This window comes from Heliconius melpomene, chromosome 6 (genome assembly GCF_056956725.1).
Source record: "Heliconius melpomene rosina isolate 202511_hmr_F chromosome 6, ASM5695672v1, whole genome shotgun sequence".
Classification (NCBI taxonomy): Eukaryota; Metazoa; Arthropoda; class Insecta; order Lepidoptera; family Nymphalidae; genus Heliconius; species Heliconius melpomene.
The window spans coordinates 2447502-2474334 of NC_140394.1; the positions used below are offsets into that span (position 1 = coordinate 2447502).

At 31.7% G+C, this 26833-nt stretch overlaps 3 protein-coding genes across 8 annotated transcripts; all 3 read right to left on the reverse strand.

Moving 5' to 3' along the window:
- Positions 1 to 13: 13 nt before the first annotated feature.
- LOC146538064 (putative serine protease K12H4.7) lies at positions 14 to 6351 on the reverse strand. The gene is made up of 10 exons (XM_085186759.1): positions 6161 to 6351; positions 5307 to 5501; positions 4839 to 5023; positions 4250 to 4482; positions 3792 to 3930; positions 3410 to 3555; positions 2908 to 3027; positions 2226 to 2364; positions 1636 to 1809; positions 14 to 175 (listed from the first exon to the last, which is right to left on the reverse strand). The coding sequence occupies exons 1-10, from the start codon at positions 6161 to 6163 to the stop codon at positions 67 to 69; spliced, it is 1443 nt and encodes a 480-aa protein (XP_085042885.1). The 5' UTR covers positions 6164 to 6351; the 3' UTR covers positions 14 to 66.
- Positions 6352 to 7140: 789 nt separating this feature from the next.
- Positions 7141 to 11965, reverse strand: LOC146538065 (scoloptoxin SSD552-like). The gene is made up of 6 exons (XM_085186768.1): positions 11818 to 11965; positions 11060 to 11178; positions 10586 to 10667; positions 9931 to 10112; positions 9179 to 9276; positions 7141 to 7405 (listed from the first exon to the last, which is right to left on the reverse strand). The coding sequence occupies exons 1-6, from the start codon at positions 11873 to 11875 to the stop codon at positions 7303 to 7305; spliced, it is 642 nt and encodes a 213-aa protein (XP_085042894.1). The 5' UTR covers positions 11876 to 11965; the 3' UTR covers positions 7141 to 7302.
- Positions 11966 to 14488: 2523 nt separating this feature from the next.
- On the reverse strand, positions 14489 to 26126 carry LOC146538066 (protein FAM76A-like). 6 transcript variants are annotated; one of them, XM_085186763.1, is made up of 8 exons: positions 25885 to 26126; positions 25664 to 25728; positions 24751 to 24854; positions 24232 to 24341; positions 21313 to 21419; positions 20264 to 20376; positions 19238 to 19377; positions 14489 to 19005 (listed from the first exon to the last, which is right to left on the reverse strand). In XM_085186763.1, the coding sequence occupies exons 1-8, from the start codon at positions 25978 to 25980 to the stop codon at positions 18772 to 18774; spliced, it is 969 nt and encodes a 322-aa protein (XP_085042889.1). In that variant the 5' UTR covers positions 25981 to 26126; the 3' UTR covers positions 14489 to 18771. The 6 variants fall into 6 exon arrangements, with proteins under 6 accessions (XP_085042889.1, XP_085042893.1, XP_085042891.1 ...); XM_085186767.1 differs by having other exon boundaries at positions 18073 to 19005; positions 19238 to 19350; XM_085186765.1 differs by having other exon boundaries at positions 18073 to 19005; positions 19238 to 19359.
- Between the last annotated feature and the right edge of the window lie 707 nt (positions 26127 to 26833).

A 26833-nucleotide genomic window follows, 5' to 3' on the forward strand; every position in this document is an offset into this window, starting at 1 on the left:
TAAATAACTGGGATTAAATTATACATAACAATTTATTTTATTAAATAATATAACATTTAGTTAACATTATTCAGAGAGCCACTGTGCAATGAGTCGCCTCGCGAACTGCTGCGCGTTGGTCATTCTGATAGTGTCGGATGTGCGCCAGTTGCCCATGTCGAAGCAGTGGGATGCCCTACAAAACAAAAAAATAAAATAATAATTATGTAATACACATATACTATATCAAGTGCAGTTAGCCTAAAAATATACGTAAAAGATGAGATTACTATAACACGCAGTTTGTCATTCAAATCACAGATTGACGTGATCGTTACAACAAAAAATATCATCGTCAGAAAAATATAAAATAATACAATCTTAAATCCTTCGAAAAGTATTTTGATTTGTATATTCTTAGGAGAACTGTTATCATTTTATCCCGAACTTTACGGGATGAGATGAGATCATAAAAAAAAAACAATTTTCATCCAAAATATATGGTTTTGACGCCTGTATACAAAATAAAAAATATTTATTACATTTTTTTCCGATATTATTATGTTATTGTGATTACCTATTTGTGTGTTTATAGTTCAGTTTTATAGCAGACTAGCGGACGCGCACAGCTTCGCTTGCTTATTGCTTAGGGGTGAATTCTAATAAACTTTGAAACACGTGTTCAATAAAATATTTTTAAGAGTCTCAATTTCAAATTTTATAAAAATCTGTGGCGATTTAAAGATTTTTCTATATAAACTTTCAACCCCTTATTTACACCCCTAGGGGATGAATTAAAATAAACCACGAAACATGTGTTCAATGAAATATTTTTAATAGTCTAAATTTCAAATTTTATAAAATCGTTGGCGATTTAAAGATTCTTCCATACAAACTTTCAACCCCTTATTTGCACCCTTAGGGGGTGAATTCTAGAAAACCATGAAACACATGTTCAATTAAATATTTTTAAGAGTCTGAATTTCAAATTTTATAAAAATTGGTGCCGATTTAAAAAAAATTCTATACAAACTTTCAACCCCTTATTTGCACCCTTAAGGGGAGAATTCTAGAAAACGATGAAACACGTGTTCAATTAAATACTTTGCAAAATCTAAATTTGAAATTTTATAAAAATCGGTGCCGATTTAATTTTTTTTCCATACAAACTTTGAACCCCTGTTTCACCCCTTTAGGGTTAAAATTTTTCAAAATCCCTTCTTAGTGGATGTCCAGATTACCAAAGTAAATATGTGTCCAAATTTCACGTTCCTACGCACAGCGGTTACGGCTGTGCGTGCGTCTTACCTCAGTCAGTGAGGACAAGTCCTTTTATATATATAGATTATCTTTGTCGTTAAATAGGCATTCAATAACGAATTAAAGCATGAGGCTGTCGTGGAACAGTGGCACAAGTGTGTGACTATAAATATAACGGTTGTGAGTTCGATGTGTACTAGGGGAATGAATTATTATTTATTAATATTTTTATTTTAGTAAATAATAGTTTATTCATATTTCAGATTGTTAGTTTACTTGTCTCATAAGTATTACTTTGTTCTGCGCTTATTACGTAGCAGTGATAGCCCATTGCTAGTGAAATGTAAAATCTTCCAAGGAGCTATTTGATTTAGATATAATGGGTTAGTACAATACCTAGGCACAGTAACAGTGGGAGAACTATCCTTAAGGTCCCGATCGTGGACTCCGAGCGCGTGCCACGGGTCTACATCTCCGTGGATATTTATAGTGTTATTCACATCTGGATTTAATCCACCAAAAACTAGGTTCACACGGTCCACTGCAGAGTACACGAAGGCTTCGTCGAATCTGGAAGGTAAATTAAGACGAGAAAAATATTATTTATTTAATTTAATACACTACCGACAATTGGTTCTTATTATCTTGTTATTATTTAGATTTTTTTTCGCACATAGAAGGGTGAGCAGAGAGTTAACGCGCCGTTTCACATTTTCCACCGAAAAGAGCGAGCTAATGGAAATATATATTACATTTCCTCGCCTTACTTTTGTCTCACTGCGCCGTTTAATAATGCAGACAGTTGATGGTTTAGTTTCCACTTAGAGAAATGAATGAATTATTTTCATTTCTTTGTTCTGGTAAACACAAAGTGCGGAACCCAGTTGCCCTGCTCAACATGTATGTATCGTATGTATGGCCGCAAAGTGGAGAACAGTTGTATAGTATAGGTTTTTAGTATTATAAGAATGATAAGTGCGACTCACTTAGGATCAAAGGCCCGTTTGCAGAGGTCCACGTAGAAGCGGACGCTGAGCCAGACGAGGCGGTCGAACACGGAGCCGGTGCGCGGCGCCGTCTGGTAGTAGCCGTACTCCGTGCACGTCTGGTAGTACCAAGCGCGCGCTGGACCACAACATTACGTATATATGGTTTTTAACATTTTTAAAGTGGACTTGGGGAAAATAGTTTCCATTTAGCTTTATCCTACATATAGCAGGGTAAGTCGGCAGACAGCATGATTAGCCTTAAGATTCCTTTCTGCATGCACCGCCCAACTTTCGAGACATTCCAATTTGAGTGGTGAAACTCAACACTAAATTCTCCAAATAAAAAAAATCCTCTTTCCCTGGTCTTTGATTAACCTTCTAGCTTGTCTCTTAATTGACTCCAAAGCTGGAACTGGTACTTGGCAGAGCCATTCCACAAGTGAAAGCAGTACTCCGTACACGATCTTACTTGTGCATTATACGGTGTAAGAAGATGTTGAGGGTCACTTTGGAGAGGATGCCAAGTTTCTTAGCAGCCAATTGAGCTCTACATTTAATGTAAGAACCAAAATTAAGAGTCGATGAGAAAGTAATGTCAAGAAGTTCAAGGTGGTCGCTTAACGTGTAAGGTTTTAAGATCATAAAATTAATTCATCATCATCATCATAACATTACTTACAATTACTATTAGCCATGTATCCCTGTACATAGCTTTCATAGTTGATCGCCCAGCAGTTGGTGCTGCCGAGGCCGCGGAGCGCCGCGATGAAACCACCGATTTTTTGCATTGGAGTTACTCCTGTAATAAGCCATTTTTATTCAAATTTATGTTATTTTAAAGAGGACGTTGTTATTAAAATAATATTGAATAAATGTTTGTATTTAATAAAGGGATAAACTTTAGTAAATTGATAAACTCCCAAAGGTTAATGAAAACATTTTAAAAATAACATTAAATATTCCTGCTATTACAGACCAGAGATGAAACCCACAATTATTGCATCACACACAGTTAATTATTATTATCAATATAAAATAACAGAAGATATTGCAACATAACAAAAAAAAAAGTATTTCTATAAATATATTACAAAATAAAAATATAAAATCTCGTTACGGTATTTAAGGTAAGGTGTAAAACTTTAACAGTGAAATGCAAATAAAGACAAGTTCACATTTACCAAAGACTTCAGTAGCGAAGTTATTGCATATAGCAGTGAGTGTGCCCGGCTGCGCTTGCTGCACCGCCGTTGAGAACGACCAGCTTATTAACCCGGAGAAGAAGCCCATATCGAATTCACTATCATATTTTAATGGTGCACATAACCTGAAATTTTGACATATTTGTTTTATATCATACTAGCGAAACGCGAAAACGGGAAACTTCACTCGATTAAATTTATTGTTATATTATAGCTAAATTATACAATATTTTTACATAATTTGCATTGTTAGTTTCTGATTTCAAGCGACAGCTCTTATCATTATGTAGTAAGTAATATAAGTATTTTCTTTTTTGTAACTCAGCATTTACTTCAATAGGTATTTCATTACTAATATTACCTATAATTTTGTTGTATAGATAGACGTCCTTCTTCAGAGGATAAAGCGGCAATAGTCTCGTCGATACCTTGTCGTATAGTCGCCATACATTGTTGCCCACCTTCCGAAGAAAACGCATCGTGGACTACTTCTAAATAGCCTGAAATGTTTTTATTACATGTTTATAAATAGTTATAACGGTTACGGGTCAAGAATTTTAAATATAACTAGCTAGTTTACTTAGGTATCAATTATTTTAAGACAATAAATTCATTTTAACATTTTTTTATGTTGTTTTTGACGCCAGTCTTGCCGCATTGGCAAAGAGGCAAACCGCGGCGCCACACAACACGCGATGCCTCCAGAATTGGATCTGAGTGTCTTAACACTAGATTCCCAGGTGCACTCTGCCTACCCTGCTGTAAAGCTCTACAAAAATACTGTTTATGGCTTTATGAGATGTTCCTCTAGGTACGTACCTGTGAAATCAACTTTTCCAAATATCGGCCCACTAGAAGCTACCCCGCCTACAACTAAATGCGGGTACCTCTGTTTGAACCACAACACCATGTTGGCCGCGTATGAGCCCCCATACAAAATTACTTTACTTTCGGAGAACCTTGCATTCTTCTTGATTTCTTTTATGAAATATGCGAGGTCGGCCAATGCTTGATCCACATTAAGGAATCTTAGATTTTCAGTAGTGAAATTTCTGGAAAAGTATTGTTAATTAATTATTATTGGACGCAGTTGAAATGTGTATTGATTATAGGTACAAATCTCCCTTAGGGGGGCAATAGGGGCATTAGTTATACTGCTGAAGAACATATTTTTATTTCTTCGTTACCCACTTTCCGCCGAATACCGAAGACGTTGCATGTTGAGTGGCAGAATACAACGCCGCGATTTCAGATCAGAGCCAAGTCATGAAATTATCAAATATTTTATTTTTCTGAGTGGGAACCGTACCCACCACCTTCTTGTTTACAGTAGCACGCTGGTGTCCCTGCACCACGACGGCTTCTTACTTGTGTAAATCTTATATATAAAAATACGCAATCTACTCACCCATAAGGCAAGCTTTCTCCATAAAACCTGTGTTCGGTATAGATTTGGAAGCCCTTATTCTCCTGCGCCATGAGGAACATGTTACCGCCTTGCAACCATCCCGGTACTATATCCCACTCGCCTCCTACTAATATGAAAATAGGATGGCCAGGACCTCCGAAAAATTGCTCGTTGAACATAAAACGCTGAAATTATATTTGTATATGTTGATGAGCAAAGGTCAATCGTGGTGCAAGGACACGAGGGCGGCCTTCAAGGCTCTAAGCTCGGCCACGAAACACGTAATGTCTTAGAGTAAAATATATTTGTATATTGTTTCTTTTGGTTTAACTTTCTCTATCATATTCTTGTTATCCTCATGGTAAAATATTAAAATATGTAGGTAAGTAATTTCTTTTTCTATCATATTTTTCATTTGTTGGTTTAAAGATAACATTACTTCATTTTAATAACAAGCTTATTACATACCATCTGGTAAGTATCCGAATTTTGTGGATCAAAATGATCAATAGGCATTGTCATCCATGCTGTGTGGACGTTACTTGCTTGGGTTGCGAAACTTAAGGACGGGGGCGGCTTCAAGTCCACTCGTATCGGAGGCTCTACCATACGTTCTTCTGCCCATGTCAGGGCTAATATTGTTGGAATTAATAGGAATTTGATCTGAAAATGTAACAATCATGAAATAGGTAATACTTATCTAAAGATAAACTTCATATATTTTTAAATAAAATCATAATGAAAATAGATCAAACAATATACTTTTTGGTAGAATGTTTTTTGAAAAACATTTCCACCAAAAACTATATTGTTTAACCATAAATTACTTGTGAATATTCGTAATTTATTTTAATTTGTATTTTAGGTGATTTCTAAAAATCTAAATTCTGCATTTACATGCAGCACAGCATCTAAATGCTGTGCTGCATGTAAATGCAGAATATATTTTCATACTTAATCTTCTACCTATTTAGTCTAGGAAAATGTGGAAACGAGCTACTTTGATTCCTTACTGTCAACTAAAACACTTTTACAACAAATCTAACTATTTGAAACCAGACAGACGATCAAAAAAGATAGTAATATCAAAAACTTTAGGCAAGTGATAAATCACTTCAAATGTCAGTTCACGTAAATTACAATATTTAAAAAAACCAACAGACAAGCGTACAACTTTGTAAAAGTTCTCAAATAGTGAGAATCAAACTTGCAACCACCTTGCATTATATTTTATATTTCAGTATTTTACCATTTTTTTTCTTATAACGTTACAGATAATAGTAAAAAAATGGTATTAAGTTAAAGTAAAAAAGTTCACTTACCATTATATTATTATACACGCATAGATACCACTAATAAAAGTAAAATATTTAAAATAATTGTCACAATATTGTCGAAATAAGGGCGCACTATCACTGATTGAGCGATAAAATACTTGATTAAAAATTAAAATGATTAAGTTATCTTTTTATCTGAGCTATAAACAATGTGATCGTTAGCTTATTACTATTAGGTAGATAAATAATTCACGTGAATGAAAATAAAAGGTATGTAAAGGTAAGGTAGATTTTGAGACTAGAGTCCCAAAACACGGATTTGCACCGATGTCAGCTCAAGACCATATAAATCCATCCAACCGAAGGACAGAATCCATCCGGCCCGCTCGATTTGTAGATATTCAAAGAATACAGAGTTCACCTGATAACTTTTTAGCTGAACTTAACGTTAGATATTAAGCTCTGGCATCGTGGGATGGCCAGCATCCCCAGTCGACCATAATCGAGTTTGAGGCAAAAAGAGGAAGAATGGCTTTCTTAAATTGTATCTATGTAAAAATCCTTATCCTGCTTCCTTTATTATGCAACAGATTAACCTTAAATATTGTAAAACCAAATTCATTACTCTGCCTTGCCTTGACTTCAGAGTAACCCTAGGTCTCACGTAGTCTGAACATATAAATGTTATGGTGTCCCGATTATGATAAAACGGAAAATTTTATCTATATATATGTATCTTAACAATATGAGATTTGAAACGTATACTTATGTACACACGCGCATACAAATTATATATAAATTAATAATTACTAATATAGACTATAGATAAATTATACAAAATGTTTACATAAATTGTAGCGTATGTGTTATTCTGATGTATAAGCTATACTATTGTAGGGTTTCATCAAAATCTGTTCAGTATTTTTTGCGTAATAATGGAACAAACATCCATCCGCACCAACTTACTTAGGAACAAGGAGAAGCTTACCTATAGTACGGTATATGTATTAAAAAAACAAATAAAAGACGAGTAAACATTTTATTTAAATATAGTATAACATTATTTTAAGCATTGTAAATGAAAGATTATTAAATCTTAATTTATATTATATCTTTATTTAGATAGGTAATATTTCATGTGGTTATTTAATATGCTTTTATCTTATTTGATAAAGATTTGATGCTATTTAACATTTATCACCGTAAGGACGGCTACAGTCTTTGGTGGCGCACAACAGTCCATTACTGGGGGTTCCACTTTTATAAGGAGTTTGGCCATAATAATTTCCCCTGAAAATTTTAACTTTTCATATTAATCTGTTCTTATTTAGGGTTCCGTACTTCAATAAAACGGAACATTTATGGATAAGAGTATATGGATCACTCTGTTATCCGTCTGTCTAAGGGCCCTCTGTGGGCGAGAGTCGAGATCAACCTGCATTTGACCAGTTTTATTTTATGTGTACTTTTCATAGTGCCTTATTCTCATAATTCAGAATTAGTATCAAGTCACTCAGTTCTCTATTTTCCAGCCGGTTACGTGATATTTTGTTTATTTGGTTGTCTTACTAAACTAAGAATAATAAATTACCCCGAGTGGGAATCGAATCCACAATCCTGCCTGCTATTTAATAAGTTATTAATATAAAATTATATTCCTTTGACTGATGATTGCGCTAAGAAACACACAACGTAATTGCGATATTATAATGGATTTTCTTTATTGTTAAAATTATTACTGACACTGTTTTCATAATAAACATAAGATAAGATTTTCATAATCCTATTGTTAAAACATCAGAATCCTTTGAATGAGTCACTAATCTATATATATAAAATCGAAAGGTCACTCACTCATCACGAAATCTCAGAAACTACAAGTGCTAGGAATCTCAAATTTTGCATAGGAGTTACTTATAGGACGTAGGTGCTCGCTAAGACGGGAATTTGCAATATTCGACTTCTAAGGGGTTGTTTTTGGGGTCGAAAGTTTGTATGAAACTTCGTTACTACAAATGCTAGGAGTCTCAAATTTTGCATAGACGTCACTAGGACGTAGTCATGGAGACAGAAATTAATAATAATATAGTTCACGCGGGTGTAACCGCGAGCGGGCCGCTAGTTAAGCATATAATTCATATTTACCGCAATAACAAAAAATCAGGTTCACACTATATCTCGCACACAGCAGGGTAGGCAGAGGGAATGTAGTGTTAAGACACTTCGTTCTCCACTTTTTTCCGACTTCCGGAGGCGTTGAGTGGCAGAACACAACACCGCGCTACCGTAATAACTTTATCCAAATATATTTTTTTTACAGCCATTTACTATTAAACTGGGATAGATGCCCCAGTCCACCTTTTGCTTTTTTTTGCTTATTAATTACAGATTTTGAAGAATTTAGCTTTTTACATAACATATTTTTGTGAGATAAAATGTAAGTATCAAGAAGGATAGATGCTTTCAGCGCGGAATAGATGCATTTTATAGTTTGAATGAAAAAAAAAATTCTATATACATACGATTCCTCTACATAGAATTGCTCAAAGGAGCTCTACGAAGATCCAGAGCAGTAGTACGTTTTCGAGCATGAAGCTATTGCTTTTTAGAGAAGGCGAGCCAGTTGGATCGAATAATATCCATAAAGACGTTACAATGTAGGTAGGTATGTTTAACCAGATACAATGTATGTTTTTAAAGACCGACCGACAAAGCTCTTACTATATATTTTTTCTGTGCCTCTGTGCATAAGACATGTTATAATGACATTAATACTATATAATAAACAACAATAAATTTATAATTATATTTTAAAGTGTATGAGGAATCCGCCGCAAATATTTTAAGGTACTGAAGCGAAAACACAAGCGCCACACAAAATATTATGCTAAAAAATAAAGGGCGCTTTCTGAACGTATTTAAAAAACACAGTTTTTGTCTTAGTAAATTGGATTTTTCGAAAATAGAACAAATCCGTTCCAGTAAAGCATGTATCCCCGTTTTACCCTAAATAATATTGTAACACACAATTAGGACAAAATATATTAAAATAGAAATACTCACGCAGGTCCATAGTCACAGACTACTAGATATTCCGTCTTTTTACCATCCACCTTCTGTGACACTCCGCAACCCACGTATATAGAGTTGGACCATACCATCTGTAAAATTCAACAATTACTTAAAAACCACTATTGAATTTAGAAGCGCAATAGGATAATGTCTGATGGTTAACGCAATAGATGTGGATTCGATTCTCACTCGAGGCGCCGATTTATTTTTGGTAAGGAAAAAAACCGACCATGTGCGTGTGGTACTTGGCCACAGCCAAAACCTAAATAAATAAATAGTTTTTTAACCTAAATAAACAGTTATTTTAGTAAATAAAAACAATAGTTAAACTAACTAATCAAGTACCGAAGTCGATAAACTATCCATTTGTTGTATTGAATCATAATTACAATTTTTTACTTATCATTTATTTAAGATAAAAAGTAAACTTAATTTTAATTACAGATTATTTAAGACAACTTTTCTTCTAGCTTCACTATAACGTGAAGCTAAACACATCTCGAACACAGCAGAGTAGACAAAAGGAACCTGGGATCCTAGTATTAATGCACTACGTTCCCATTAAGACACTTCCGAATCAAACTTTTCGCCGAATACTGAAGGCATTACCGCGCATTGCCTCGTTACTAGATCAGAAAAATATTTCATAGTTTCAATACCTCTTACCTCTACAGTAACACGCTTGTGCTCCTGTACTACGACTGGCCTCAGAACTATTTAAAAAAAGAAATGATAAAACATACCTGCGTATAATGTCCCACAGCTTTCTTTGAGCCATCAAAATCAGATGTAGATATGGCACCATATTTGTAATCCTTGTTTTCGTTAAACCACGAACTAAGTGCAGATGGAATGTCCAGTTGAAAATTTTCACTTGTAGACCAAACCTTGTAAAGATTTTCTCCTGTTGTGAATCTTTTGGAACCTAAAAAAATAATTTATATCAATTTTAAACTAGGAATATTGTTGATACTATACGTACACACAAATTACTTTCATTTCTCGTCTATCCAATGTGTCGAAACTGGATGGAAAATGGTTTTCTTAGTTCTAATGTCTAGAGAGACGTGAAGCAAAAGATAAACGTTGATTAACACCTTTTCTTAGCTTCATGCTTATCCACACATAGCAAAGTAGGCAGAACGAAACTGGAAAGACTCTCTGTTAACATTAAGATTCTGACTTTTCGCCGAAATCTGGTATCATTACGTGTTAAGTGGCGAAACTCAACGCCGCGCTATGCCTAGACACCAGATAAAAAAATTTAAAAATATTAAAGTGAGAATAAAATACGAATTGAAAATATTAAATATTTCATATCCTCGAGTCGAACCCAGAACATATCGCGTTTACATTAGCATGATTGTTCCCCTGCGCCTGCGAAAATAATAAACTTACCAACACTTCTATCTGGATTGTGAGAAAAACTATTTTTCGATGCCCAGTTTGAGGCTTTATCCGCCAACTCGCTATCCCACATCTGAAAACAAATACATTTTAACATTTACTAATATGATAGTTAAAAGGATTTTTAATTCTTTTGAATAGACTATATTCATACAAGTAATAGGTAAAGTAAACCCTCTCTATATACAAAAGGTTGCTTTAAACGCAACTCGTTTGTACACAAAGTATGCTAAAACCTATAGACATTTGTAGATTAATCATATCTTAAGTTAAACAAAGTAACTTATGATAATAGTTATAATTTGTTCATAAGTATTTTTTAACATTTTTTGTAATAAACTTATTTAACGAAATAACAAACTGCTGAAATTTTAAGTAATACTGCTAAATACACTTAATTTTTTTCAGAAAAACCTACACCTCTTATTTAAAAAAAAATTAGATATGAATAAAAAAAATCTTTACCATGAATTTCATTTCAGACGCAGCTGGCTGATTGGGTACTTCGCCTTTGGCTATTTTCAATCTATCTATATTATGCCCGTTGACGAAGGCGCGAATTTGTGCACATGACAGTTGTAAAACTGTAAACATAATTAATATTAATATTGTTAGAAAACGGAAGCGGTTAACGTTTTTAAAATAAACACGATAAAAAGACATACCGTCTACATGTCTCCAACGTACTCGGACAGAGGTTCCACGTAATTACATTAAGTAACATGTATCACTCAAGAACAACACTACACACTAGATACCTTCCAATCAGGGCTTCCGCCTACAAGCAACTGTTCCCGTTTGACACAGTTCCACTGCTTTTATTGTCTTTTTTACCTAAATCTACCCACATTTACACTTGTACGCAAATAATATATATTTTTTGTAAAATATTATTAATTTTTTTTTCAGCTTCGTAGGGTAGACAGAGAGACCCTAGTGCTATGACACACTTTGCTCCCCACTTTCCGCTGAATTCTAAAGGCATTGCGGTTTGAGTGGCGGAACTGAACGCCGCGCTTTGCCTCTACACCAGAGCCAAGAAATGAAAATATACATTAAAAATAATTTATTCCCTCGGGTGGAAATCGAATCCACAACTTACGTTTTACGCGTTTACGAACACAGGCTTGTGCCCTTTATAATAATTCAATTATATTATTATTATATTATATTTGTTCAGGAATTATATTTAAATAAAATGTTTATTCAAAAATAATAATTACCTTTGGCTTGTGATAATTGAAATAATAGAAAGAGAAAAAACGCAATTCTCGTAGCCATATCTAGCACCTGACGAAGCTAATGTTGTACTGAAAATTGTTTACGCTCGCGCTGGAACAGCTTATATATTGTCAAACATGAAAGCATAATATTAGTTGTTACTGAAGTCACGATAAATTCGCTTATTGTTAATTATTATTGGGAAGAGATTGTTTTAACTAATTATTTCAGATCTAAAGTACATAAGTATTTGAGAGAAAGCCTTTTTATCTATCCTATGTTAATTTTTACACGCGGCTTCGCCTGTATTATTAATTGTAATTTTGATCATAGACTGCTTTATGATTTGTTAATTAACGTCATGCTATACTAGTTAGTTCGGTATTCATCCTGTTTTCTCGCCTTCCTCGACAACTGGACTATTCAATACAAAAATATTTTTTCTATACGAATCAGTAGCTGAGATAGAGAAAGTAGGTTTCAATTAAACAACTACTAAAAAAGGAACTTAAGTTTTAGTAATTATAAGTATAAATTTTAAGAAACTTTCTATTAAAATAGAGATATTAAAGATGTAAGTAAAAGTATTAAACAAATGTGTAATATATACATATAAGTAGGTAAACTATGAATTATAAATGCATAGCTGTACTCTATATAGTATAATTTTATAATATTAATAAGAAATATGTACATGTCTGGCATAAATGAAATAACTATATACTTTTAGTATTCCGTACCTTAAAAGAAAAAAACGGCTTCTTATAACATCACTTTGTTGTCCAACTGTCCGTCTCTCAAGTTTTTTTTTCAAGATTGTGTGAAGCTATCTGAGCTATAAGCTATAGAGAAGATAGATTACGAAATACCCAAGTCTACAGTCCTTTGCCGCCAAAAATCTTCCAAGTCACCTCAATCAATAGATTCACAATAGATTCACATTTACATGAACTTAAGTAATTAAGAAGAACTTATAGTACAAACAAAAAAATATCCGCAACTTGAAAACAATAAAATGTAGTCATATAAAATGGGTTCAACACAAGCTTAACTTTGTCACCTTTTATAAGCTGTAGTTCCCGCTAACCTTTAATTAGGTTTGTACGATACGGAACCCTCGGTGGGCGGGACCGACTCGCCGGTTTTTATTTAGTTACGATTATTATTACAGAGGTAGTTGATGATCCATGAAAGCGATAAATAGTTATATTTTATTATTTCTATACAAAAAAATGCATGGAATTTACATAAATCGATCTCGTAAATATATCATGAAATGTTTTTGTCATGCCTTTTAAAATATCGTCTATGCGTTATTAAATTTCATAAGTATCTAAAGGTATTTACAAACCTATGATTATACCTACACATTTGGAAAATATTTTAGTAGTTAGTTATTAATGATTATGTAGGTACCTACTGTACTGTAAATTAATATCTTTATCTTCTTTGCACAGTACAAAACAAATATGCTTCCCATCGACCTTCTTTCCATGGGGGCCTTGATATTAGTTTGGAACTTATATTTTTATGTAGTTTTTAATCAACAATTCTGGAGTAGGCATCAGGCAATTCTGAGGTGGGCACGAATACTATGACCCCATCCTTTCATACGACTATAAAAGTACGCTTAAACCTTTTAAAATATATTTTTTACTGCTATGGTATATTATCATTTTTTGTAAATTTCTATGGAAATGTTAATATTTGGTCAGTTCAGTATTGTTTTTTTTGTATAACAAAAATAACCAATATATAAACATAACTACTTATATAGAAAAATATAGAAAAAAATACTGTCAGACTTGCCTTGTTTAATAATTCTAAAAATAGTTCTAAAAACAAGCTCTACTTTGTTAATTTACAAGACGTGCCATAACCGTCGAAACCATAATGAAGTGATGGACAAGTACAAGCGGGAGATAGACAGCGTAGTAAATCGTATTATTATTACTTCCAACTAAATTATAAACAATGTAAACAAATGTTAGACGCAAATTTTAACCTATTAATATAAAACGAATGTAGGTATAGTAAATAAATATTGTAGATATAATAAAGCTCAAAGCGGGCAAAGCCGCGTTTTGGTAGCTAGTAAATAGTATCTACTACGTAACATGCGATAGTACTTTTATGCAAATTTTTACTATTCTTTTTTACATGGTCTCTTTAATGAACATTAATTAAAGTATTGACGTCATTGAACATAATTAAATTATTGATGAGTGATATGTATGGATTTTATTTTTCAGTATAGATTTGTTTTTTTATTTATGTAACATTAAAAGTTATGAAAATTAAAACATTATATAATATGAAACTATTACAAGAATTTTAACCACTTTACACGTGTCTATCTCATATTGAAATATTTTTTAAGTACAATATTGTAAAGTAATAAAAAAAGATAATTTATATCATATATCCACTCAAAAGAATCAGGGTATTAAAATATTTAAAATAAGACCTTTGTGTTAATCGGTAGATTAACTCAAAACATGACATTAGAATCTACTATTCGTGACGAAAGGAGGAAAGTGAACATAAAATGTGACCTTTGAAAATGTATCTTTTTACTTTTTTATATTATAAATGAATACTTTTTCATATTTAAAATAAATTTCTACATTCTACATATAAAAAAAGGTTTAAAGGGTGACAAATAAAAAAAAATTAAAATCATTTATTGTATTTATTTTACATTCACTAATTTATTTTATCTATTTAGTTCAGTCAAATGGAATTTAATATAATATTAACATGTCAATATCGCACAATTATAAATTCGTTTGAACTCACTAACTTTAGTGTTGCCCTAAGACATATTTGGAAAGTTTAAAATATATTTTTCATATTTGATCGAAGTTGCAAATAAATAACTCTAAGTATCTAAAGTTTTCTGTAAAAAGATCTTTGATTTTTCATTTTATCTTATAACTATATGGGGACCATCCAAAAATTGCGCCATATGTTAATAGTCGACAAATTGTGACAATGTCTTACAAGGGATTATATGTCTTTAATTACGTGATTCAAAATATAATATCTACGTATTAAACTGTTGTTTTCTTTATTATGTTCAGTGGCGTAGCTAGGGGGGTGCGAGCGGGGCGGTCGCACCGGGCATCAACAGGAAGGGGCATCAAAGTCGACGATCACTTTGTTTTTTTCTTTTAAAAGTCATCGTCGATGATTACCTTTTTTTTTTAGAACTCATCAACAGAAAAGGGGCATCAAGTCCCCCGAGCCGCACCGGGCAGCAAATACCCTAGCTACGCCACTGATTGTTTTAATTGATTTATTACTCAATATTATAATAAAAAAAATATATATGTAGGGAGGACTTGCAAATGTAACCAACTGTCACAAGGGCGGGAGAGAGGTAAAAAAAAATCGTGCTAAATAATTAATGGAAGGTCCCTGTTTTACATTCATTCATATTAAAACATACCATACCATAATAGTTTAAACCTAAGCCGGCTAACACCCCTGTCACATCGCAATGATTCATTTAATTTTCATATATACACTTAAAGCGACAATTGAAAATATACTATAAAAAATTCTAGAAGTATTCAAAAAAAGTTGAAATAAATGTTTTTAAATAAATACAGTCAATTGTCACATTATATAGTAAATTTTCAAGTAGTCGTTTTAATACTGTCTTTAAACTAACAATGTCAAACATAATATCCTATCTCTGACCCCGACTTATCGCGACATTGCGGGTTGAGTAGAGGCGGTACTTAACGCCGCGTTTTGTTACCAGTGCGAGGAAACTAAAATAATGTACTTTTATACGTGGGAAGCGAACTCACAACCTGACGTTAGAGACGCTTTACCGCTGCGCCACGACGATCTCAATATTCGTATCAAATTACGAAAATATTTTTTTTGTCTTTTTATTTAAGAAACATGTAGCTACTAGTGATGTAACACAACACTTGATATGACGATACGTGTATACAGGGTGGAATTGACGGCACCACTTTAAATGAAACCACAGTTTTAACTACTCTATAAAAGCCTAATATAATTCAGAAAAAAAATAATTCCCAAAAATGAAAAAGTTATTTTTTCAAACAAAATAAATAATAAAATAATCGTTTTAAAAAAAAACGCCATTTGTAAAGTGTTATATTATCACTCACACACTTACCTGTCAAAGCGGCAACGTCGCACACGCTTCATTCAAGAAATCGAGTCGCAGCAACTAGCGTAGGTATGTAGGCAACGGCGGCGAGCTGATGTTAAATTAACGCAACACTTAGGAATACACTTTACACACACTTTTATTGAATTATTTCTATTAGGTTTTTAATTTTACTTTTGTTGCACTACAAACACATTTTTTATGTTCCCGTTTTAAACTAACACTCATTTTTAACATGTTTACAAAATTATTACAATAATTGCATTTTTTTTCACTTTTTTTAACAATAAATATTACATTTTCTGTCCACATTACATTCAGCTCGATAATGACCCATATTATTACACTTGAAACATTTAATATTTCTTTTAATTGTAGCATTTCTTTTTACAATAAATGCAGATGATGATGACACAATTTCCACCCGTAGTAGTATTATGGTTTGGAACTTCCAAGCATTCCAATTTTTTACTCCTTCCAGTTTTATTACTGTGCTGTTTCCTTTTCATTGTGATTGTTTATTTTGCTTGTTTTTCTTTTTTATTCCTTCCCGGCAACTTAACCTCCAAATTTCAATACCAACGCCGAAGCGTCGCGTGAAGTAACGCTGTTTTAATCTCTCCAGTATTTCTAATTTTCTACGATTGATGCAATCTTCTTTATTATTGTTACGACGTGGTCTGGGCCCATAACCCGTTGTATTTATATGGTTTAGTAAATAGCATTCAGCTATAGTCCGACCCAACTACTATTGCGCAGAATGTACGCGCCGCACCGATTCTATGGGAATCCCCGGTAATCGGTGCGGCGTGAGCGGGGTGTCTTTGTACAGATAACAAAATTCATTTTTAATATTGATTGATTGTGCAATATAACACTATAATTCATAATAAATGTAGATTATACTTTTTACGCATGATTTGATATTAAAATAATTAATAAAATTATCAATACTATTTACAAATAATTACTAAATATTAATTTATTTCGTATTGAGTTTTCGCAGGTCCTCGTGTAACATTATAAAACTCGTTTAATATTTAATTTTTATACGATTTTCTATCAAAATAATCATACAAATATAAATAATAATGAAAATCTTAATAAAAAATTTAATAGTATATTCGATAAGTATTTTAGTTAATGGCAACTATTACAATGTTTTTAATTATCTGTGTGAGAACAGAACTTAGCCGCGGAACGGCTAAGTTCTGTTGTATTTACATTATTTTGTTCGATTTTATACGTTGAATAATTATTAAGTGTTTTAAATTATTTGGATGTTGTTTAATATTAATTTTATCATTAATCGGATTTCTAAAATCGTGATGAATGTTTCGTGATCGTGATGATGTGATTACTGAGTATTTTTCTCAAATGTGAAACTATTGTGTCAGTATTTGAGTGTACTATCAAAACATACATTTTTTAAGACATTTCAAACAAATGTTGAGTTTTTAATATTACTTATGATGTAAATATTAGTGATAGTAAAAGGAGAATGCGACAACGACGATGTAAAACTAATGTTAAATGTAAGTACCTATCTATCGTAGTTCAATATCATTTTGTGTGTTAAAAATTTTGAATATAACTTTGTGGGTGGTTCAATAACCATGCAGTATTTCTAAATAATTTCATAATAAAGGTGATATAATAAATTGACTTAAAGTAGGATTTTGTTAAACAATTTTAATAAGAGGTTTGAACGTTATTTAGATTTATAATAAATAGGTAATTGCGTGAAAAAGAACGCGAGATATCGTTCTTTCTCGTTCGGTTTTGTTTTGACGAATGAAAAGTAGAAGTTTGGCAACGCTTAGTAGTATTTTTGTAGTAGTATGTGTATGTGTGCGTCACACGAAATACAGGTATGGAGAAAAATCGTGAAATGAAAAAAAAATCCTACGTCCAAACTGTTGAGGCATCTTGATTAATTTCTTTAGCTTCGGGTTTGAAATTTTTTACCCTATATGCAGTTTCAATTAAAGAAGCGCAGCCTCTTCCACCCTGTATATAAAAACTAATTTTGGTATCCACAATAATTATGTCAAATGTAAAAGTAAAGTTGTGTCAAGTTGTCAAAATAAAGTAAAAAACATTAACATTAATTCTAGTTTATAATTTTACTAATGTGGTCAGCAGGTACAAATTCAAATTATTTGTAAAATAAATACAAAAATAATCTCGACTTTTGTGTCTTCATAATTAGTCGCCACACTAAATTATTTTTTAATTTATTAGTCAAATTTTATATTTAGAAGTGGCAACATTGAAACTGAATACTTTTGACCCGCATGAGTTACCTTACATAAATAAATCACGCACAGTCAAACAAAATAAATTATTTAACATAAAAAAAATTGGTAAGTCACTTATACTTAAGATAGATATAGATAGTAAACAAAAAAAATACAAAACCTACTTATACTCATTATTGAAAATATATCTACAAATGAAACCATTTGCAGAGTAAAAAAAATAAAAGGAAAATGTCGATTTTCCATTGAAATATCACTATCAACTCGATTTTCATTATTGTACCACCCTTATTGCGTCGCTTTAAATTAACTTCACTGATAATATTTATTCCACAAAAATATTAATACTATTGTACTTAAATTATAAAGACAAAAAAAATATATATATAATACACAGTAAGGTAGCAAGTTGACTTTTATTGACTTAAGGGAAAAAAATAATCAAAAGTAAGAAACATCCTAAATTGAAATCTATACTGAAAATGTGGATTCATGACAACAAGACAAATACAATAAATTAAATCAAGGTGCTCTATAAACATCTAATTAGTACTAGGGCTGTCGGTTCCACTGCCACTATTTTCAGTAGCGGCAAGCGCAGATTTAGTATTTTTATTTTTCTTTGCAGACTTGCTCAGTGTTGCCACTTCTTTCAGTAAATTTTGTATTTTTGTATTCATCAGGTTGAATTTTGTTTCATTTAAGCGTTCCTTGTTTTTCATTTCATTCCGTAGGTCCGTTGTGTCGTTGTGGTGTTGGGCTTTTAATTCTGTTATCTGAAATATGAGACAAACATATTAAATATTATTATATGGAATATAGATTGGCTATTATGATTCTTATTGCGTATTTCTAGAACATTGGAAATATTTTCATTTAACTCTTCAACTACAATTCAGACAAAAAATTATACATTTCTACTATGATCCTTCATTTGGAAATCAAATCGACAACCATCAAGCATACAATAATAAACGCATCACTATATAAAAATTAAAAGCGACATACCAATTTATCTTTGGAAAGTAATTCCATATCCTTCTGCTGTACCTTCTTCTGTAAGCTCGCTATTGTCTCCTTTAATTGTGTCATGGCGACCACATGGTCAGAACTGTTTGGGTCTAATTCACCTAACAAACAGTACATATCTATAAGGAAAAATTCTATTTAGTTGAAAACAAAAGAAATAATAAAAGAAAAACAAAAACATTACTCACGCAAACATAAAATCAATAGGTTTTGAAGCGACGACAGACAACCGGTCGAAGGGTTTTATGTATATGGAATTATAAATTAACACTTGAAACAAAATCCATAATACAAATGTTAGAATTAAATAATAAATTTAAAAAAGCAAACAAAAAAAATTAAATGAATAGATGAAAAAAGACAATTCACACTTTTTAGTCAGACACGTTGTCGCAAGCTATAGCTTTGTTAGTAAAGCTGGTTAAAAAAATGTTTTTAACATTTTTTTCTTTCACCTTAACGTAGTTCTCGCATCGCGCAGGATAAAAATTATAAACAAACTCATAGATATTATATAATTAAAATTAATTTTAATTATAACCTTTTTTTTTTAGCTTCACGTTGTATACCACATACATATGTATAGCAAAGTCAGCAGAGAGAACTTAGTGTCGAGGCACTCCGTTCACCATTTTTGACTCAAATTCCAGATATACAACGACATGCTTTGTTTTAGTTTATGAAATAAGATTAAAAAATATATTTTTTTAATTGGCTGTAAAGCTTGATAGATGTTATCAGTGTTTAGGTTCCCCATAAAAAAAAAATTAAACTTAAACGGTTTTCTCAAAATCTTTCAGTTATAAATATATATATTTTAAAATAATAAAATTGAAAGAATCCTTGTTAATTTTTTTATATAAAATTTAATATAAATATTATAAAATTTACTTAGTTTAATACGAATTAAATGAAAATAAAATCTCATTTGAGAATCATATGTATTTAAAATAGTTTACTTTATATAAATATAAAAATATTGATAATAACAAACACTGTGCATACCTTGTAAAGGATTCAACTTGGATTTCTTCTCCATTGGCTGTGAATCAGAGAGGTCGCCTGAGTTAATTTTCATCATGTCTGACTTGCGTTTGTCCTTGTGACTGCTTTTTGACCTGTTGCATAGTAAGGCTTTTGCATTCTAATATATCATTTAATTGCATTTACATTGAAGGTTGTAATTTCAACTTCAGTAGTTTAAAAAATAATCTGTATGTTGAAGGGTAGATACAAAAAAAACTAGGTTAAGGCATGTATTTAATATTTTTCTTTGCACATTAATTCCCGAGTCCAGTCCAGTCAAATCAACTCAAGTCTGAACAAAAATCATCCTTACAGCTAGTCGTTTACTCGCCACAATGGCCTCAACAAAAATATTCATGATATCAAGAATTGATCTTCTTATCTTACAGAAGTCGGTTGCCGATGTATATGCTAAGCTAAGTGTATCGTCACTTCCTTGGCCTAAATTATTGTATAATTTTTGACAAGTGGCCTACACCTCTTGTACTGATAGCAGCGTCATATATTTAATGCTTAATATTTTATTTTTGTGTTCAATTTAATAATATTGAGAGATAAAGTTGGTTCTATTACTGTACAAGTAAAGAAAAATATGTGTGAGCCATAAGAAAGTAATCATAGAAAAATTATGTTCTTGATTATAATATAACGGAAAATTTATTATTAACTCAAACGTAACGAGACTAAAATTTATGAGGATGCAATTGAAAGTGTAGATTTTTTTTAATATTGGATATCGAAGCTGGCAGAAAGCGCGGCGTTAAGAAGCGCCATTCGACAAGAAATCTTACGGAAATTAGGCGATGCTTAGAAAACAAAATGCCTTAAGCTACTAGTTTATAAACAATTTTATTTAGTTGAGTTCTCCCACAAAGCACGCAATGCCTCTAGAATTCGGCGGAAACCGGGAAACGGAAGTGTCTTAATGGACACGGAATGTCTTAACATTAGGTTCCCAAATTCGCTCTGCCTACCCGTGTATGTGGATACAGCGTGAATTATAAATATTTAATACAAAATCAACTGACTTGTGTGATCTATGCTTGTGTTTGTCAATAGCGAGGTGTTGCTTGGTACGCGCCAGCGCACGCTTGAGGGACTGCGTGCAGAGCCAGCACAGCAGTTTTCCGTCCACCTGCAATATATTTATTTTTACATAGATTAAAATACATTTGTTGTGATATACATATATAGTGGGTCTAGAAGAAAATGAAATATAGTAATTAAATACCTCATCAATAGTCTTAGTGTTTTTTCAACTGTCAGTTTTTTGGTTTCAACTGTATCCCACACAAATCACGGTAGGCAGAGGGTACCACCTGGGAACCTAATGTTAAGACACTCCGTTCCACATTAAGACACTTCTTTTTTTTCTTCTTTAATTGTTATACAATGGTCTTTTATGTCAAAAAGTCTATCTGTCAACTAAAAGTCTAATATACAGTGGGTAAAAAAAGTATTTGCACCCCCTAATTTTTTGAAGTTACATCTACAAAAAAACAGAATGCTTTTAGTTAATTATTGTTTTTAATAGCTTAATCTATATATATAAAAGGACTTGTCCTCACTGACTGAGGTAAGACGCACGCACAGCCGTAACCGCTGTGCGTAGAAACGTTAAATTTGGACAAAAGTTTGCTTTTGTTATCTGGACATCCACTAAGAAAGGATTTTGAAAAATTTTAACCCTAAAGGGGTGAAATAGGGTTCAAAGTTTGTATGGAAAAAAAATTAAATCGGCACCGATTTTTATAAAATTTGAAATTTAGATTTTTAAAAGTATTTAATTGAACACGTGTTTCATCGTTTTCTAGAATTCTCTCCCTAAGGGTGCAAATAAGGGGTTGCAAGTTTGTATAGGTTTTTTTTTAAATCGTCACCAATTTTTATAAAATTTGAAATTCCGACTCTTAAATGTATATAATTAAACACATGTTTCATGGTTTTTTAGAATTCACCCCCTAAAGGTGCAAAAGGGGTTGCAAGTTTGTATAAAAAATTCTTAAATCGCCACCGATTTTTATAAAATTTGACATTTAGACTCTTAAAAATATTTAATTGAACATATGTTTTATAGTTTTCTAGAATTCACCCCCTAAGAGTGCACAAAAGGGGTTGCAAGTTTGTATGGAAAAATCTTTAAATCGCCACCGATTTTTATAAAATTTAAAATTTAGACTCTTAAAAATATTTCATTGAACACATGTTTCATGGGTTATTAGAATTCACCCTTAAATACGCAAGCGAAGCTGCGCGCGTCCACTAGTCTATATATATTTTAAATTGGTTAATAAAATTTCCTAGAAAATAGAAATGAAAAAATGAGACGGTATAAACACATATTTTAAAGTCAAATAAGTATTTGCACACCAACCAGCTTGTACGTATTTTGTAAAAAAATCAATAATAAGTGAAAGAAAAGACACATAACATTTTGTGTGCATTGCATTAGCATCAACGATGGCTTGCAATCTCCCTGCCATCGATTCCAATAATTTGGACGTTGTTTAAATCGGGGTTTTAGCCCAATTCTCCATCAAAGCACGCCTCACATAATTTTTATTTAAAAATTTCATTTTCTTCACATTTTAATCCAGCAGATGCCATAAATTTTGAACTGGATTGATGTCTGGCGTTTATGGCGGAGTTTTAGCATTCTACGGGCATTGTACAACACCCATTCCTTACGATTTCATAGCTGTATACTTAGGATCATTGTCCTACTGAAAGTAGTATGTCTCACTTACGCCTAATTTTGACACGCTGCAAGATAAAATATCGCGCTACACTTTAACGTAATCTACTGCTTTCATTATTTCTTCGATAAAAGCCAACTTTCCGACACCATTTGCTGTCATGCAGCCTCAAACCATCACATGACCACCGCCGTGTTTGACTGTACTGTGCACATGTTTCGTCTGCAGTTCAGTACTTGGCTTAGGTCACACAAATCCTTGTCTGTCCGATCCAAAAAGATAAAATTAGCTTTCGTCAGAAAGAAATAAAATTATTCCAAAATTTTAAAGGTGTTACGTATTCTTTCGCGAAAGTTAGACTTTTTTCTATATTGGCCTCACTTATGAAAGAATTTTTCCTCGCTGTTCTGCTGCGAAGACCAACATTACCCAGTACGTTTCTTACAGTTGGGGCACAGACAACCTTACCTGAACTTGACGCGATGTCATTTGCTAAGCTTTGAGAGCTTGTAAATGGTTTATTTTGTACCTATTTTAAAATTTGTCGCCTTTCTTTCGTACTGAGCTTCTTCGCAAGAACGGACCTTGCCTTATTTTCAACACTACCCATTTCTTCTCGGTTTTTTATAATATACTACACAGTCGAGTAATTAAACTTTAAATTTGACCCGACTTGGCGATAACTTCAACTTTCATTACGGAGTAAAATAATTTCTTCACGTGTTGATAACGACAGTTCAAATTCTTTCGGCATGTTGGCTTCAAGATTTTTTCTGAACCCCAAATAAAAGTCTCGATATCAGGATACGTTTCCAGATGTTCACATGTATACAAGCGATGTTCATATTTTACCTAAAGTGACAAAATATCGCGGGAATAACATTGTATCAAGAGAATGGTTGGTGTGCAAATATTTTTTTGACTTTAAGAAAAGGTGTTTTTTCATCTCATTTTATTACTTCTATTGTCTAAGATTTTTTAATAATCGATTCCAAATATATATAGATTAAGCTATTAAATACAATAATTAAATGAAATCATTCTGTGTTTTTGTACGTGTAAATTCAAAAAAATTAGGTGTGCAAATACTTTTTTTTCCCACTGTATATAGAATGAAAAATATTTTTCTTCTTCTTCTAGAAAAACCTCTTTGCAACCGGTTTCCTAGAGGCGCGGGTTTAAATCCCACTACTTTAAAATCATTATATGTTTAAAAAAAAAAGTACAAGTGTTTATAAAAATATAAGGTACCTTCTTATTATCATCGTGTCGGTCGAAGGCGCACCGTTGCTTGCACTGTTCACACGTCACCGCCGGACCGTATTTACGTTCCGAATTCGCGCAACGTTGACATTTGTTGCCTGCAAATATAAAAACATATATTTTTTTTATTAACTATCGAACATATGTTACATTCATATTTTAAAAATTTGTAAATAACAAAAAACCAAGTAAGTAATATAGATATAGTTTTGTATTGTATAACAAGTATTTCGTGTTTATCACCACTTCATAATAGAGGCAATGACTCAGCTTGGCAAAATCAAAAGTTTACCATAACAGGCAACATTTAAACTATACCCATATTTAAAATTGTCAGATTTTTTACATTACATCTAGTTACAGTAACAGTTTTTTTTATTAAATTGGAATATCACATATTTTTTATTACAGTTACCAAGTTTCACTACATCCCTAATAATCACATTATAAGTAAAGTATTAATTGTAATATTTGTCTGAACCAAAATACACCATCTGAAAATCTTACCAATAAATGCAGCAATGATATTACAATATTCACATGCTGTTGGTTTCCCATAGGCCTTCACATTTGCTTCACATTTTTTGCAAATTGATGATGTGTTTGATTTACTGAAATTAAAAATAATTGTTTATAACAAAATATGATTAATAAACATTTCATAGCCTGAGTATAATATGAAATTTCTTGCATCAATATCCACTCAATGAATAAGTTATATTTTAATTTTTATACAGATATTATTGTCAGCTAAAATTAGATGTATGTAGTGTTTTAACAATGAGTTCCCTTTGCCTACCCTGATATGGAGAATACAACATCAATCTACCTTGTTTTTTTTAGTTATATTAGGAATAGTTTAATGTCACCATAAATTAAAAAATTAAAACTATATAATAATTATAAAATTATACATATTTTAATATAATCTATGAGTGAATATTTAATCCGCAGAATTTTACCGACTGAATTTTATGTGAGAAATTATTTTAAAAATCATAATTAAAGAAAGAAAGAAGCTAACAAAAAAGATTATTTTAATGAATACTAATATTTTTGTGTTACATTGTCACTCATAAAAAATAATATTTCAAAAATAAAATTAACTAACTACCTATACTATTACTTTTCTAATCAGTTTTTGCTTTAATATTTCTCATCAAACGAAATCCAAAGTAATTGTTTAATCATTAAATGTAAATGCAAAGAATTACTGTCTATAATTATTACCCTTAAGTTTTTTATATTTATGTAGCTTATATTGTTGTATTTTTGTTATGTTTTGAATTATTTAAAATAAATAAATTTAGCATTAATAAGGAATCAATGATTACGATTTAAATGAAAATATGAAGTAACAGTAAATGTGTAAGTAAAACTTTCTTTTTATGAATCATATGATTTGGCTCACGGCACTGACCTTGTTTGTTGAAACTCAGAACGGCAATATGTACACTTGACAACGGGGAAGGAGCCACGACATTCCTGAAATACCCAGAAAATTACAGCGTCACATTTGACGTCAAACAACTGTAAACGTTGTACATAACAAAACAAGTTTTTCAGTTTAAATCTCATTTTTCACAAATAAGTATGGCTGATAGAGGTCAAATGAATTAATTATAACTAAAGGCTTATTACCTTGCAGAGTTGTTCTCCTGGCGATAACTCTTCAAAAGGGTGTCTTGAAAAACAACGGGAGCACGCAAAAAGAGCAGTAGATGAAGTAGAACTCATATTGAGATTCTATTAAGTATAACAATAAATGAATACAAATAATGTTTCAATAAGTACAATTTCAAAATAATATAAATAGTGTTAGAAAACTTCAAATACAAAATATGACAAACTAGATGACGATATGAATAACCGCCATGATAGAATGTGAATGAACGTGAATGAATGAAATATATATGTCCAAATATTTAAAACATTCATTCAAGAAAATTAACTTTTTATCTGAATATAAGTAGTTTTATTAAATTAGTGAATAAATTTAAGATTTTTAAATATAAATTATTATAAAGAAATATATTTAAAAAATATAAAAAAACCACTCTTCCGAGGGCGGGACAAGGGTCCAATTTTTTATTATTATTATATTATTATGAATATGAACACAATTATATTGTCGTTAATAACATCCTCAACTCTGTCTTTCTTATTCCTTTTAATTAAAAAACGGTTTTCTTTAATATGGTAATTGATTAATGTCAATATAAAAATCTCTATGAATGAAGAGGTATAAAATAGATTTTCAAGGAATAGTAATTATATTCGATCATACTGAATATTGAATGTGTATTCAATATTCAGTATGGTAGTGTTACCAGCCGAATAGCCAAATTACCAAATATAACAAAATTCAATAACATAACAAAAGTCGGCTTTCATTTCATGTCACGTTTTTACTTCAAGTGATGATAGGAAACAAAAAAAAACAATCAATTGCGAGTCGGAGTTCTGAGGGTTCCGCACTAGGTTCATGATTGTACGTCAAGTACAACTTATGAAAATTGATTAATTTAAGTTTGTTGGCGCATAATTTTATGTGGAAAGAACAACAGATTTAATTACATATAAATTACTA

What these genes read in the sequence shown, in the direction of transcription:
- LOC146538064 (XM_085186759.1), bottom strand. An exon ending in ATTCGGATACTTACCAGATG is followed by an intron (nt 5,024 to 5,306) that starts GTATGTAATAAG and finishes ATATAATTTCAG; the next exon opens with CGTTTTATGTTCAACGAGCA. An exon ending in GGAGAAAGCTTGCCTTATGG is followed by an intron (nt 4,483 to 4,838) that starts GTGAGTAGATTG and finishes ATACTTTTCCAG; the next exon opens with AAATTTCACTACTGAAAATC.
- LOC146538065 (XM_085186768.1), bottom strand. Translation starts at nt 11,875, where the DNA reads ATGGCTACGAGAATTGCGTTTTTTCTCTTTCTATTATTTCAATTATCA. An exon ending in CGTCTGAAATGAAATTCATG is followed by an intron (nt 10,668 to 11,059) that starts GTAAAGATTTTT and finishes ATTTGTTTTCAG; the next exon opens with ATGTGGGATAGCGAGTTGGC. An exon ending in GTCTGTGACTATGGACCTGC is followed by an intron (nt 7,406 to 9,178) that starts GTGAGTATTTCT and finishes TAAAATTTTCAG; the next exon opens with GGGAAATTATTATGGCCAAA.
- LOC146538066 (XM_085186762.1), bottom strand. Translation starts at nt 25,980, where the DNA reads ATGAGTTCTACTTCATCTACTGCTCTTTTTGCGTGCTCCCGTTGTTTT. An exon ending in TCTGAGTTTCAACAAACAAG is followed by an intron (nt 24,855 to 25,663) that starts GTCAGTGCCGTG and finishes TTTTAATTTCAG; the next exon opens with TAAATCAAACACATCATCAA. An exon ending in CACAAGCATAGATCACACAA is followed by an intron (nt 20,377 to 21,312) that starts GTCAGTTGATTT and finishes ACTATGCAACAG; the next exon opens with GTCAAAAAGCAGTCACAAGG.